The sequence below is a fragment of the Elgaria multicarinata genome, chromosome 11 (assembly GCF_023053635.1).
Source record: "Elgaria multicarinata webbii isolate HBS135686 ecotype San Diego chromosome 11, rElgMul1.1.pri, whole genome shotgun sequence".
In the NCBI taxonomy this organism is placed as follows: domain Eukaryota; kingdom Metazoa; phylum Chordata; class Lepidosauria; order Squamata; family Anguidae; genus Elgaria; species Elgaria multicarinata.
In genome coordinates, this window is record NC_086181.1 from 13,162,502 (window position 1) to 13,178,019 (window position 15,518).

Genomic DNA, 15,518 nt, shown 5'->3' on the forward strand with positions numbered 1-15,518 from the left:
TCAAGAAGGCTATAAAGACTGATCTCTTCCGGCAGGCCTACCCAGATGAATTTTAAGACACTTCACTGTTACTTTAATATTGTATTAGTTTTATATATTTTTAATCAGTTTTATGTATTTTTTGGTAATTGTATCTAGTGTTGTTCCCCACCTTGAACCAACGGGAGAGGTGGGTAAGAAATAAGTATATTATTTATTTATTTATTTGGTTTGTTGTTGGGTTAACTGCTGGGTTTAGACAAAGTTCCAGGTTTATACACCATGCTCTACAACCTATGAAGGAGCTGATCAAGGGTTGTGTGGTAAAACAGTTCGCCCTCTCATGCATGACAACCTGCCCATCAGTTTTAAAACCAGTCGGTTGTTATTTCATGTGAACAAGCCCACCTGTTGTTAAGCCCCTGTTCATTTAAACCTAGCTTTGGCAGGATTTCCATCAGGTTGTGCCACAGTCTTTATTTTCTGAAGGAAATCCATTAATAGGATCTGGCAAAAGAAACATCTTTGCATGGTGTGGTAGGGCAGATTCCACTTTGGTACTGTATATCTGCTAGATCAGTGGTTCTCAATGTTCTCCCTGCCAACCACCATCAGCAGATCACTTAAGAAACGGTGATTTTCTTTTTATGCTTCAAAACAAAACACATACATATCTCATATTTTAATAACTTTTTTCTTCAGCAGGAGCACCAAACCAGGACTGTATTATGAAAATCTGCACAGCCCCACTACTGCATAAGCCCCACCACTGAGAAGGGCCCTTTTAAGACCCTTTCATTTTCCTTGACCTTCTCCTGAATTGTGTGTTGTTGTTGTTGTTTGACTGGACTGCTGGTTTTGACTGTAATTATTAGTTTGGTTTTAGTATATTTTTAGGTGGAATGTCTATTTTATTTTTGTCGCTGGGTTTTATTAATTTTGATTTCATCTTGTGAGCCGCCTTGGGCAAATTATGTACCCTAAAAGGTAGCCTAAAATATTTTAAATAAACAAACAAATCAATAAGTCATTAACTGGTAATTTGGGGTGAAATATTAGTAGACTGCACTAGTGACATGTTATAAAAACCACAGGCCCAATAACTGATCAAAACTGCCTCCATCTCCGTTGTCAGAGAATTTTTTTTATTCAAGTTGTAAGGCTAAGAACAGAATTTTTTTTGACAGCTCCACAACTTTTCTGTGGACCACCTGACAGAAACTTGCGAACCACACTTTGGGAGCTTCTATCAAGGAACAGCCAACAGATGGCCTTGGGTACCTGGAGCCCTGACATTTTGTCCTTTTGGCTCTGTGCGAAGCCATCCACTTGGATTGTTTCAAGGGATAATGCATTTCCAAGTCCAACGCCAAGGGCCTTTAAAACTTAGGTGCTGTGCAGTGTCCGTTGATGGGTCTGATAACACAACATCTCCGCATTTATGACTCAGCCACAATTTTAATCACTTTGGAAACTGAGCCAAGAGGGTTGTTTAGCAAAAGGGGTTTAGAATTGCTGGGAAAATGCCTGTGATTTTTCATGGTTGGGTTACAGTCACTCATAATTCTTCTGGAATTCCTATTTAGGGTGGTTTATTGTGGGATACAACTTCAGGCAACAGTAACTGGGGCAACCGCTGATTAATTTCCACATATTTATTGGAATATTTTATACTGCCTTTTAAAGCAAATCAGCAACTAATAGGGAGATTGGACTGGGTTGAAGGGTCCCCATGGGTTGGCTCAAGGACAGCTCTGCCATGAGGTAAAATGAAATGTCTGCCTGAAGCAGCGGAGTTGGTGCTGTCCCAGTCTGATGCTGCTGGATTAGAAAGCTGATTGTATCCCATTGCTTTTTCTGAGTTGTTACATCTACACCCTTGTGATAAAAGAGATAAAATGTTATATGCATGCTCTCTAACCCTTGTGATTTGTCTGTAGTCTCAAAAATTTATAACACCCCTGCTTTTTGTGCAGAAGTGGCTCATCGTTTGTTAGATTCACCAGTAGGAGTGTATGTAGGGGAGAACAAAGATCTCCTGTGAATAGCACGCCTTTCAATTCACTTGCCCCTCATACCACCACATTCTGTGGTTTCTTTCTGAACATCCACCATCCTTAGTTCCAGAAAGGTGGGGACCAAAGGAGGCAGTTCAGAATGTGTTATCTCACAGCCTATACCATATCCAACTGGCAGCCACTGCAGCAACACAATTGGGTGGAAATATAAGGTTAGAAGGACCAGATCCGCACGTTGCTCCCAGAGCGCTTCTATGCGACCCCAGTGCAGCCCGAAAACGATAGTCTGACTTCCCTGTAAAAGAAACGATGAAGAGCCGTCTATGCTGCTGCCGCTGCCGAGGAGAGCTCTCCGCCGGCGAGGAGAGCTCGGCAAAAGAAGGCGGGGTGAAGAGCGGAAGAAGCTCTCTACCCCGCCTTCTTTTGCCGAGCTCTCCTCGGCAGCGGAGAGCTCTCCTCGGTGGCGGCGGCATGGACGGCTCTTCGTCGTTTCTTTTACAGGGAAGTCAGACTATCGTTTTCGGGCTGCACTGGGGTCGCATAGAAGCGCTCTGGGAGCGATGTGCGGATCCCCCAAAGGTCCCAAATTTGGTACAGGAGCTGGACAAAAGGCTTCCAAGATACTTCTAGGCCTCCAGTTCTATGGTGAGAACAAGGGAGAATGTATATAAACATCACCATCAAATTACTCTGTTTCCTCCTGTAGCAATTCAACTGATTCACCCCAGGTAAAACCCTACAACATGACAAAATAATAGGAATAAAAGCCAATAAAACCTTTATCTGTCAACCGGATGAGGCAATGGTCATATGAGGTAAGGCTTGCAAGCCTTCAGGGCAGAAAAGTTTATAGGTAGGGCTTCCAAAATACACACATCAAAGACAGATGGACAATGGCCTTTTGGTTTATCTCAGCAGGGTGTCTTTTTATACAAGGAGGAGATGAAGTAAAGGCCCAAGACAATAATGCCTGATTCCCCACCCCTTTCAAAACATTACAAGGTGGGCCATCCTAGGCATTCAATGCTGCCTCCATCTTGTGGCTCAGCGGCGCCAGAAGATGAAAACAGAATTCTCTGGCCTTTTAAGATACAGCAGCCACCGTTTTTTTTCCTGGAACACACTCTTCCTCCGCAGGTTGTTTATGATTGGTTACCCAGCTCCCACTATTTTTGTTGACTCAGAGCTTGCTGGAGATGATTCAGACTCTGGAAATCGCGGCATGTTGTTCAGGCTCTGTCATTAAACATTAATCACTAGGAAGGGGGTGGGGGTTAACTCTTTTATTCAATGTACTGTAAGGAAGCAGCCCGACTGTCTGATGTTAAAACACTGCAGCGGCAGCTAATAAATGATCAAGTAGGGTCACAGTGACCACAAGGCAGTATCGTGCCACAGCCATTTGTGCTGTGTTAAGAGTCAAAGGGTAGCCCAGAAAATCACAATGCTACAGAGTGGACAACACGTTACCTTATGCTAACTGTTCTTGAACTGAACTCCCATTTTTCACCAAGGAACTTGTCTGGTTTACCCAGGATGGATTTCATATTTCCAACAATGGAGGATCAACACTTGTCTGCTATATTCTTCTTCCCAGTGGTCTTTGGGGGGGGGCACTGAAACCTGAGACCATCACATCACTTGGCAGAGCCCAATTTGAACATCTGCAACCTCCTCCATACCAACTTAAGAGTCTGACTATGCAGACATCCTGACTACAACATTCAGCCAGCCTTTCCCTCCCCTTCCTATTCTCCCAGCTCCAGCAACCTGCTGTTTGTAACATGTTGCCTGAAGAGATATGGATATCTCAAAAGCTTGCACATTTTTGTGATCTTTGAGTCGGCCTAAAAATGGTATTACACTATATGGATTTCGAAATTTTTCTTATGGCCAACATGGATGCCTTTATTATTATTTTTGTATTCTTGAACTCATTTCCAACCTCTGGGCTGAGGTGCATTAAAAGTCAACAACTCCTAGCAAGATCAGAGACTCCTGCCTCACCTTTTTCATCCTGAGATTAGTGATCAAGTAAATTACAAACCCTCTATGCCCAGTGCAGTCTACCAGCCATGTACTGTGGCCTGCCCTGTGCTTTTTCTTTTGCAGTCTTTGACAGGCGGGGTGTGTGTGTGGGGGGGGGGGGGACCAGACTTCCAAGCCAAATGACAATGTATCAACCACAAAAAGTCTAGGAGGGGGAGGTACATTCTGCAACCAAAGCTCTTGTTCTCCTGTCAAAATGAACTATGTCAATCAAGCAAAACTTGCATATATATATGTTACTCCTAGTCTAGTGCAGGTTCTGTTTTTGGTCTGGTAGAAGGGAGGGAGCAATAGGGGAAACAAGCACATTAATGATGATTAGATTGAAGGTAAATGTCATGGAACTGAACAGAGTCCCAAGATCTCACACTCTCCCTACAGGAAGCTATATGTAAATGTGTCCTGGGAATACCCACATTTGAGTAGGTGGGACCCAGCCTATGTTACTGCCGTGAGGTTTATGAGAAGTGCTTTCCACACCTGGAACGCACAAGATGCCTTGTTATCATATAATAAATATATTTGCTGATACATTGACAGTACAACGCTTTCTTTGACGTATTGGCAGTAGCATCTACAAGAGGTGGGGGTGCTCTGGTTACTGCACTGAAGCGTATGCATTCATTGTTTCCATGTTTTCTTCTGCTCTGAGTATTACCGGTTTCATCATACTTCTGCACTGTCAGGAAGTGTCAATCTTGCCAGGAAGCCCCTATTCCTTGGTTCCTGGTAATCCTGACTATATAACATGCAACTGCAGAGATTTTGCCTGAAATACCAAAATGTCTGTTGGATAGCCCCTGCACTTCTTTCTGAACAGCCCATATTTCACTACAAGAATATGGCAGCCCATCTGTAGCATGTAAGCCATCTGGGGATAGTTTAAGTCCGTTCCATCATCCTTTTCTCCTTATGCCACACAGCACTGTGATAATGGAAAAGGGCAGGGTGGGGGAAAGTGCAAATCAATTGATAGCAAAGAGATGCGACCACTGTGAAGATTACAGCAAGAAAAGTACAGCATTCAGAGCAAATAACGTACAACCAGAGACATAGCAAACATAATACAAAGATGTACAGGACACTGTTTTATTCCATGGGGGAAACCAAACCCTTTTATACTTGAATCTTTGCCATCTTCTGTCCTTTACTGAGATCTGTGAACTGACTCTTCCTTGCAACGTCTCTCTAGGTTTATTAACAGAAACTGCTTTGAAAAAATGTAAGGAATTTAGCGCTAATGTAGACATGGCGTGCAGTCCTCACATACCTCTTTCCTCTGATTTTTCCTTTAAATGAAAAGCAATCTTGGAAGCTGCAATGGGGAACAAAAGGATGGGGGCTGCTCAACTCCAGCTAGGACACTAAAAATCGCCCCTCCCAAGCTGATTATTTTCACCATAGGAGAAAAAAAAGAGGGACTCCATATCTTTTACCTGACAGGTGAGATTTTGTGGTCAAAACAAATGAAAGGGGAAGGGTTAAGCAGCCCCTACCCCTCATTTTGTTTTTCTGAGGATGCTTTTCCTTTTAAAAAAAATCAGGGGAAAAAGACATGCAATCGTGTGTCACATCAAGTTTGATCTTTCGGATTCAGTTTGCAAAACACAGCTCCAGCCTCCATCCACCTCTGCAGATCTAGAGAAAGATATGATTAGGAGCAGTACAGAAGACTAACCCTCTAGTATCTGAAGCTCACTTAAACGCAGCACCCATCTTCTTAGGAATTTGTGGAAGAGGGTTTTTTTTCCATTTGCAAAGCACCTACCACATACTTCTGCAAGGATCCAAAAATCAGGAGCTTCAAGTAGCCTGAGGCCCACTCGCTTTAAAAAGACCCAATATTGTTACAAGTCCATTTTCATTGGCTGTATGGAAGCTCCTTTACATAGGCATGTACTGGGAACAGATTTAGCTGAACAGTGCGATATGCCTCTCAATAGAAAGGAGCGTCGTTCGGGTTCAAGGAACCACCCTGGGTTTGTGAAACATTCACTCAGACCCTAGAAGAAAGAGAAGGAAATTAGATGATAAGCAAACACAAATGGTAGATAGAGGCAACGGCTCCAAATATTTTGCCAAGAGGATAACCAACAGACATTTATTTACTAGATCTATATCCTGCCTTTCAATCAGGCAAACCCACAAGGTGGTTTAAAATAAAAATAATAATAATACAGTACAAAAACCTTCACTGGACCCTGACAACAGTAACAACTATTGGCAAATTGCATGCATCCTCGTCATGGGCAAAGTAGGGGCTTCAGTCATTGGTGGCTATGTAACTATGGGCACTCTTGGATGAGGCTGATTATCTGGTCCCATTTCAATCTGGTTTCAGTCCTGGTTTCAGCATAGAAATTGGCCTGGTCACCCTGATAGATAACTTATGCTGGCAGAAGGGCAGGACCAGTGAGCTAATTCTGCTGGACCTCTTGGTGGCTTTCAATGCCATCAACCATGGTATCTTTCAAGATAGGTTGTTAGGGTTGGAATTGGGAGCACAATGTTTTTATGGTGCTATTCGAACCTGGAGGGTTTATTCCAGAAGGCAGTGCTGGGAGGACTACTGCTCTTATGCTATGGGGTCTTGGAGGGGTCCATCCTGTACCCCATGTTCGTTTGTGGGGTTTTTTAAAGAAAAACATCTACATGAAACCACCGAGAGAGGTCATCCTGGGACTTGGAATGAGATGTCATCAGTATGCTGCTGACATCCAACTATTTCTCTTTTACATCTGATTCAGGTGAGGCAGTGAAACTGAAAAATTGGTATCTGGCCAATAGTGGACTAGATGAGGGCTAATAAACAATCCCGACAAGGTGGAAGTACTTTTGGTGGGTGGTTTGTTTGCACAGAAGATAGTGTTTAACCTGTTCTAGATGGAGTTATACTCCCCCAAAAAGATGCTGTTCCCAGTCTGGGGATGCTGCTCGTAGATCACCTGGAGACCCAAATGGTATCCACAGCATGAAGTATCTTCCATCAGCTGAGGCTGGTGCTCCTGCTGTGAACCCTCCTGGGCAAAGAGAGCCTAGCCAATTATCCATGTTCTGGTAATCTCCAGATTAGATTACTGCAATGTGTTGTATGTACGGCTGCCTTTGAAGACTGTTCAGAAACGGCAATTTGTACACACTACAGCTGCTAGGATACTAACTAGGACTGATCAAAGGGATATTTCTTGCTAGTGCTAAAATGCTTGCTCCCAAGCTGTTTCCAGCTCAGAGTGCTACATATTTTAAACCCTACATATTTTAGGGAACTTGGTACCTGAAGGATGATCTCTTCCCACATCAACCTGCCTGTCTATGGAGGTAATCTTTGAATGCCTTCTCACAATTGCGGAGAGGGCATTCTTGGTTGTGGCTCCCCTCTTGTGGAATGCTTTCCCCAGTGAAGCTTGCCTGGTGTCCAGTTTGATGACCTCTCAGCAACAGGTAAAGACTCACCCCTTCCCCAGGTTTTTAACCTCTGGTAAGACTGTTTTAATGCTGGAATTTTATCTGCTGTTTTTTAAAATTATTATTATTGTGTAGTGTTATGGATTGTTTAAAGATTGTATCGTTTGATACTTTAAGCCAACCTAGAAATATTTGTACTGATGGGCAGATAGAAATGCATTAAATAAATACATTCTAAAATAAATAAAACAATGTTAAGTACTACTCAAATATTGCTATTTGGCAAGGATAGTTCTTACTTCAATGTTGTGTCAGTTTTCCCTCTTTCTCATTAGGAAAGTAATATTTTTCACCATATTTTTCTGTTTTGGATTTATCTGCAACCCTACCTACCTAGCAGGTTCTAAGGATCGTGGTGATGGTCACCATTCTAACAGTAAAAATCTTTCAGAACCTCAGTCTATGCAATATTTACTTGGGAATGTGTGAATGTGTTAGAAAATGTTCCACATACTGTTTTCTTCTACGCTAAGGCCCTCAAAACTGCTAAGCCATTGCTTTTCCACAATCAGTTGAAGGTGGAATTAATATAGTATTTCCCATTCAAATCCTGAAGTGTCTATTCCTATGGGCAAGATCTTACTGTATATATATTGCATGATTGCTGTTAGTCTTCTTGAGAAAAGGGTAGTATTACACCAAAGTACTTTGCTCTGCAACTGTCTATTTAATTGGTAGTCCCTTCTTGTCCCTTTCTTTTAAAGTGGCTTCTGCCGCTTTAATTAATTACTTCAATCTTAAATGCCCCTTAATTACTCCATTCTTATTCTAAGAGGAATAATGACTGGTATCTTTTTTTTTTTGCAGAAAAAGCAATTGCTCATTAATCTCTTTTTTCCTTTAATTGCTCTGACTACAAAGAGGAAAGCTGTAATCAAAGCCCCTCCCTCCCCACTGCAAGGAATAGAAACTGACTAATTAAGGGCCAGTCCATGAGTGAACAGGAAGCAACTAATTTGTGGCAGAGGATGAGAATCAGAAGCTACTTTAAGAGAAAGGGGCAAAGAGGAAAATTAAAGGGACAGTAGCTCTGGGAAGCTCAATAGCTTGGATGGCACTAATGTGAACCGCTGAGAGATTCTATTATGATCAGCAGTATAGAAATGTCACAAATAAATACAACTGCATTTTAACTGAAAAAATCGCCACAGACCAGAACTGTAAAAAGATGGGAGGGCAACATGGTAAACATTGGAACATTGCAACTGGTTAGCAGTAATAATGGAGTGAGCAAATAAATAATATCCATTCCAGATTAGTATGGAAGCAATTTTCAATTCAGAACATTTACATCCCTAACTTTATACATATAGATATGCAAATGTTCCTGTTCTTCCAAAGCACAGTGGTACCCAGAATTTGGTCCTCGGTGCTGGAATTTCAGCATCCAGAGAACCTCAATTTCCTTTCTAGTCCTTTGAAACAGCACCGACAGGCATGGAAATGTATGGTTAAGGCTTGTTGGATTCCCTGAAGCCGAAGTCAAGGCTGAGCAGAACATCCAGTGTTTAGGAAATAGGACTTCAACACTCAGCAAAGGCATGTTTGATGTGCACAATTTGATGTGCACAATTTGCATGTGCATACACAGCCTTGGAAGATAGTTGGAGAGGGTTAATTGTCGGGAAGGTCCTCCAACCTTAAAAGCTCCTGCTCCCTCCCAGCCACTACCATTTTTGACCTTCCACCACAGCAGACCACACAGCCACCTGTGCCCGTTACCTGTTCACAGGACTGTCTCCCGATGCTGGCTCATTGGCTTGTTTGGACTGGTTGGTCATCCGTGAGATCACCAGCAGGTCTTGCAAGCTGTGCTGCTGAACCATAGGCCTTGGCGTGGCAAGGTGGGCATTGTAGTACTTTGTTGGCCTCCTGCAAGGAGCGCTCCTGCTGCCTAGGATTTCCCTTGGGAGGGAAGCGCTTTCTGCATAACACAAAAACAAGGTTTATGCACTATGTTTATGCACTGGTGTACATGCCCAGCAGTACACCAGACCATTTTCTTGAATCAAAGGGAGGGGAATGACAATGAACTTTTGAACTGTGGGGTGCCATTGCATGGCCATGGTGAAGCATGCGTGGGCCCCTATCCTGGGTGCTTCCTCATCAAAACTCAGTCATATGGCAAATATAGGCAAATACAGGCAAAGGAGCACAGACTCTCTATCTTCAGCCCACTCCCTCTCACCCCTAAAACCATTAGCAGGACCCACACCAGCGTTCGTGGATCCCAGGTTAAGAGACCCTTACAGTGCTTCCACCCTCAATCTCATCATCACTATAAAACAAACGAGAGACTATGTGTTGAAGCAAATCCTGCCAAGAAAGCTCCAGACCTTTGGACTCTCTTGGGGCTACTTTATTTCTCTAGAATATGAGAAAGTCAGAGTGATCCTCAAGCAACGTACTGCAGAAGTTGAATGCCTACATGCCTAACGTCCAACCACATTTTAACTGACAGAGCATTCCAGTCAAATAAGCCAGCAAACTATATATCTCTGATTCTGGTCCAGAGGCATTATAGAGTTTTTACACTAGAATGCTTCAATGTCCTGCCCTCAGCAATTCTGGAGGGAAGATATCGTAAAATCCCCCACCATAAACGCAACTGCCCCTGTGACTCTGGAGAGGTCGAATCGATGACTCATGTTCCTCTGTATTGCTCTTTTTATCGTGATTTATGCAAAATCTTTATTGAGCCTCTTTTATTAAAACTGCCAGGTCGTTTGGATGCTTTTTATGTCTTTTCGTTTCTTTCTGATCACTCGAAGTGTTGCCAAAGTTTTTGCTGCAGCATGCAAACTCACCTGGAACTGAACTCAAGAGACTCTGTAACCCTCTCTGGGAGATTGCCATAGAATCACAAACTTTATAATATTGTCACCTTGTTTTTCTCCCCATTTTATCCCACCATCTTTTTTATTTTATTTCATCTCAATTTTCTCCCCATTTTATCCCACCATCTTTTTAATTTTATTTTATCCTATATATTCCATGTGCATTTCATGTATTTTATGTGTTTTTACTTGTCATGCTGGTCACTGAATCTTATCAATCAATGATGGACGGCTGGAGAGATCATGTGTCTGTGCAAACAGCAGAATGAGTCCCTAAGCTGCAACATGTATGTGAAGTGCCCTTCCCCTGGTGCCCAGTTCCATAAAACCAAAGGTTCAGAGTCAAGCTTGATCTTACAGCACCAATCACCTGTTGCAGATGTGGGGGAAAGACACCCAGATACTGCTTTGCCAATGTTAAGTTATGACCTGGGTGCCAGTGCAATTCTACTGAACACCACTCTGAGTACTAATGCGTACTTCTCTGGACCTGCAGCCAAGCACTCACTGCTCTACGCACTGAGCATGTTTGGATACACCAGAATGAGTCATAGTGAGCTTTTGGCTTGCATGCTCCACCAGTGCAATATCAGGGAGGAGATCAGAAGCTTTTGTTTTAGATTAACCACAATTTAGCATGTGATCTGTGGTTAATCTTAACTAGAGTGACCCTGTGGAAAGGAGGACAGGGCTCCTGTATCTTTAACAGTTGTAGTGAAAGGGGATTTCAGCAGGTGTCATTTGTATGCATATGCAGCACCTGGTGAAATTCCCTCTTCATCACAACAGTCAAAGCTGCAGTAGCCCTGCCCTCTTTTGTATCTGGTCAAGAGGGCAGGGCTCCTGCAGCTTTAACTGTTGTGTTGAAGAGGGAATTTCACCAGGTGCTGCATATGCATACAAATGACACCTGCTGAAATTCCCTTTTCTATTCAACTGTTAAAGATTCAGGAGCCCTGTCCTCCTTTCCATTTGGTCACCCTATCTTAACTAGGATTTGTTGAAACAAGCCGGATTTATAAACTATGAAGTTGGCCTGTTTCAACAAACCATAGTTAAGAGGAACCACAGTTTCTCCACATTTGGCTAACACAACAAAATCTGAAATAGAAACAAAGCGTCCAAAGCCTCCTCATGGCTACACTGGAGGAGGAAGGGGGAGCATGTGAGCCTGAGGCTCGCACAGGTTCATTCTCATAATGCTAAACCTTTTCCAGTCCATGGGCCAAATTCCCAATTTGGGAAGGTCTTTGGAGCAGCATTCCATCTATGAGTGTGGCCAAAGCATGTGTGTTTTTATTTATTTATTTATTTATTTTATTTTATTTATTTATCATACTTATACCCCGCTCCTCAGCCAAAAAAGGCTCTCGGAGCGGCTTACACTTAGCAAAAAAGACAGTCCCTGCCCTCAGGCTTACAATCTAATAAAGACATGACACACAAGGAAAAGGAGTCAAGGAGGGAGGGAGGGAGGAGAGAGAAAGAAAGAAAGAGAGAGAGAGAGAGAGAGAGAGAGAGAGAGAGTCCAGCAGGAGCAGGCCCCGATGTTACTTCTGCCTGCTCCTGTCCCCTCGGTCCTTCTTCTTCCCCACAGGGCCAAGATGGCAGTTTGCCCTGTGGGGGGGGGGGGGAAGAGTCCAGCAGGAGCAGGCCCCGATGTTACTTCTGCCTGCTCCTGTCCCCTCGGTCCTTCTTCTTCCCCACAGGGCCAAGATGGCAGTTTGCCCTGTGGGGGGGGGGGGAAGAGTCCAGCAAGAGCAGGCCCCGATGTTACTTCTGCCTGCTCCTGTCCCGTCGGTCCTTCTTCTTCCCCACAGGGCCAAGATGGCAGTTTGCCCTGTGGGGGGGGGGGGGGAAGAGTCCAGCAGGAGCAGGCCCTGATGTTACTTCTGCCTGCTCCTGTCCTCTCGGTCCTTCTTCTTCCCCACAGGGCCAAGATGGCAGTTTGCCCTGTGGGGGCGGGGGGAAGAGTCCAGCAGGAGCAGGCCCCGATGTTACTTCTGCCTGCTCCTGTCCCCTCGGTCCTTCTTCTTCCCCACAGGGCCAAGATGGCAGTTTGCCCTGTGTGTGTGGGGGGAAGAGTCCAGCAGGAGCAGGCCCCGATGTTACTTCTGCCTGCTCCTGTCCTCTCGGTCCTTCTTCTTCCCCACAGGGCCAAGATGGCAGTTTGCCCTGTGGGGGCGGGGGGAAGAGTCCAGCAGGAGCAGGCCCCGATGTTACTTCTGCCTGCTCCTGTCCCCTCGGTCCTTCTTCTTCCCCACAGGGCCAAGATGGCAGTTTGCCCTGTGTGTGGGGGGGGAAGAGTCCAGCAGGAGCAGGCCCCGATGTTACTTCTGCCTGCTCCTGTCCCCTCAGTTCTTCTTCTTCCCCACAGGGCCAAGATGGCAGTTTGCCCTGTGGGGGGGGGAAGAGTCCAGCAGGAGCAGGCCCCGATGTTACTTCTGCCTGCTCCTGTCCCCTCGGTCCTTCTTCTTCGTCCTTTTTACCCATTTGAACCCACGCAGAAATAAGCGGTACAAGCCTCTGCATTTCTATTTAGATGTGAACGCTCAGCAACACTATCAGATTGCATCCCAAATACTAAGACTCTGCATGTCTTCTCAGAAGTAAGAATTAGCACAAGCTTCTGTATGTCTGCCTAGAAGGAAGCAGGACAAGATGCTGCAAAACAAGCCTAGAAGTAAGCGGATCTGAATCGCAGGGATACCTGATGCCTGGAAATCCAACCCTCTTTGAGTTCACTGGAGTTCCTCAGTGTACCTGATTTGCTTTGCTTTTGTGAGCCAAGATATGTGGTTTCCCCAAGTTCTGGGGACTTTTAACAGTTTTATGAGGGGTTCAGCCATAATTTGCACAAATAGAGATTGGCACAAATTATGGCCACAAATTTGCATAATTTGTGCAAATTACAGCTGTAATTTGTCTGTTGTGCAAATTCGTGCAATTTATAGTTGAAATTTGCACAATTTTTAAATGAAATTTCACCCTCCAGAAATTCCACCAGCTGGGTGACCCGTTGTACACGAAGTCAGGCCAGCTGCCGGAAGATGCAACAGAGTCCAGAGGGCCGAGCTGAGAAAAGCTCATTGAGGTCCACCCCCAACTGGATTCCTCTTGCACCTCTATTGAATCGCTCAGCAGCTTACTCCTCAGCAGAGAAAAACCTCTGATCAGCAACTGATCAAAGTGGAGCTTTTCCGTGCTTAGCACTCATCGGGGGAAATATTGTATCTCCATCAGCTGCGGATCACAGGTAGAAGCTTTTCCCTGAGGGGAGAGAGTGGTGGGGAAACTAACAGGCTAGATGGGGAACTCTGACAGGGCGGAGGTGCCTCATGCCTATGATAAACCACTGTTTGGCATTTTGTCCAAAGAAGGCCACTCAGACACTGTTCCTCTGCTCCACATTCTAATCTGTGGGGAATTTTCCAAGAGGACTCCTCTGTAAAAAGCAAGCTGGGAATCCTTTCACACTGGGAAACTCCAGATAGGTAAATTACAGTAGTGCTCTTCTCTTTTTAACTCCTCCTCCTCCACACTCTCACACACAAATTTGGCAGGCCAATAATTTATAAGATACTCAGCATTATGGTGAAACCAGATCTGGGTAGTTTATGGAAATAACAGCTCAGGTTCTTTTGTGTTTCTGGGACAATAGGATGCTAGGAAACAGGAGAACCTTCACTGTTCCTTCAAGCTGTAAATGGGACCCTCCATTTTGAAAGCTTCTCAGCACATTTAATCATCATCTCATCATGCTGGAGCATCTACCAAGTGAGTCACAGTTACGGCTTAGTTCATTGGTAGACACATCAACTAAAAACGTAATAACAGTTCTTCCCTGACCAAGTGGTGGGACCAAGACCCAGCAAAGACTAAAGACTCTTGAAAGAGATACCACCTTGAAGGCCACATGTACCAGATCCTTCTTCCTGTAACAAAGTTTGATCAACAGAAGGCTAAATATGGATTTCCTTGTTCAATTGATATGTGTGTGTGTGTTGCATGGATCCAGATTTATGTTGAATTAACTGGACCAATGGCAGTGGACTCCCCATGCCATGCCCACGCCCCCAGTCCCTTGAAATGCTACCCAGACAGTCAGGAGACCCTGCTGAATGGGGTAAGCTATGGTATAGTGTGGACCCCAAAAAATTCAGGTGGAAGGAACTTCCATAAGCAGCGACCTTCTTCTTGAAGAAGGCAGATTCTGGATCCAACCCAAAGTTAGGGTGAAGCTACCACACCTGCCCAGAAGCAACCTGAGCAGGTTGCTCAGAACCAGAAGCACACCTGAGCAGAAGCAACCAAAGCTATCCATTGCAGCTGAAATCAATATCAACATGACTTTCAAACCTGGCTCTCCCCCAGTACTGATGGGCTATGGGCCTTGAATTAGTTTATGTTTTTGAAGATATTTTGATTTCAGTGTAGATTTGTGCATCCCATACACCTGATATAAAGTGCAAGTATTAAAGATCTGCTTTTCTTCTAATAATTTGTGGCGGTTTTTATTCGTTAAATTGTATATTATCTCACACCTAACAGTTATTCGACCAGCAATGCAAGATCCTCAAAACAAAAGTTCATTGAGATTTCGCATACAGATTTAATATGTAAATATATTTAAGTACAACTAATTAACTATTCAATTAGTTAAAAGTCAGATTGACTCAACTGAGCCTTTGTTTGGATAAACCACTCTCCCTCCTTTCTCCTCCTCTGGCACCCACTTCCACTTTTAAATTAATTAGGGTTCCCTATAATGTCTAAACTCAGAGAAGTCTGGTTAGTTTAAGCTCTGATTAGTAAACAATTCAGGAACAAAACCCACTATTTGATCCATGCTTGTTTGAATAAACCAGAGTTTAAACTAACCAGAGTTCTATTGAATTTGGACAAAACAGGGAATTCTGGTTAGTTTTACAAAGGAATCAAAATCTCCTTCTCACTACCGTGCCAGGGGAGGAGTGGAGACAGAACAGGCCCAAGACTCATGCTGGTTTGTGCATATCCAAACCCAATTTTATGCTATGTCTGAAAAGGACCAAAGATGAATCAGTTGATAGCCTTAGTCCAAAAGTCAAAAGACTACCATTCCCGGATGCCTGGTACAAGGGAAAGGTAGGAGCCCTTTCTTTTGGGACACCCCTGTGTGCAAAAGGAA

The 15,518-nt window shown here is 44.0% G+C and overlaps 1 protein-coding gene across 2 annotated transcripts in view; it reads right to left on the bottom strand.

Moving 5' to 3' along the window:
- Window positions 1-5,167: 5,167 nt before the first annotated feature.
- The window catches only part of TTLL6 (tubulin tyrosine ligase like 6), a 33,446-nt gene continuing 23,095 nt past the window's right edge, over window positions 5,168-15,518 (bottom strand). For both annotated transcript variants that reach the window (XM_063138028.1, XM_063138029.1), the window contains 2 exons: window positions 9,234-9,435; window positions 5,168-6,049 (listed from right to left, as the gene is read on the bottom strand). In XM_063138028.1, the coding sequence (XP_062994098.1) occupies window positions 6,043-6,049; window positions 9,234-9,435 (209 nt within the window). In that variant the 3' untranslated portion in view covers window positions 5,168-6,042. The remainder of the gene's footprint in view (window positions 6,050-9,233; window positions 9,436-15,518) is intronic.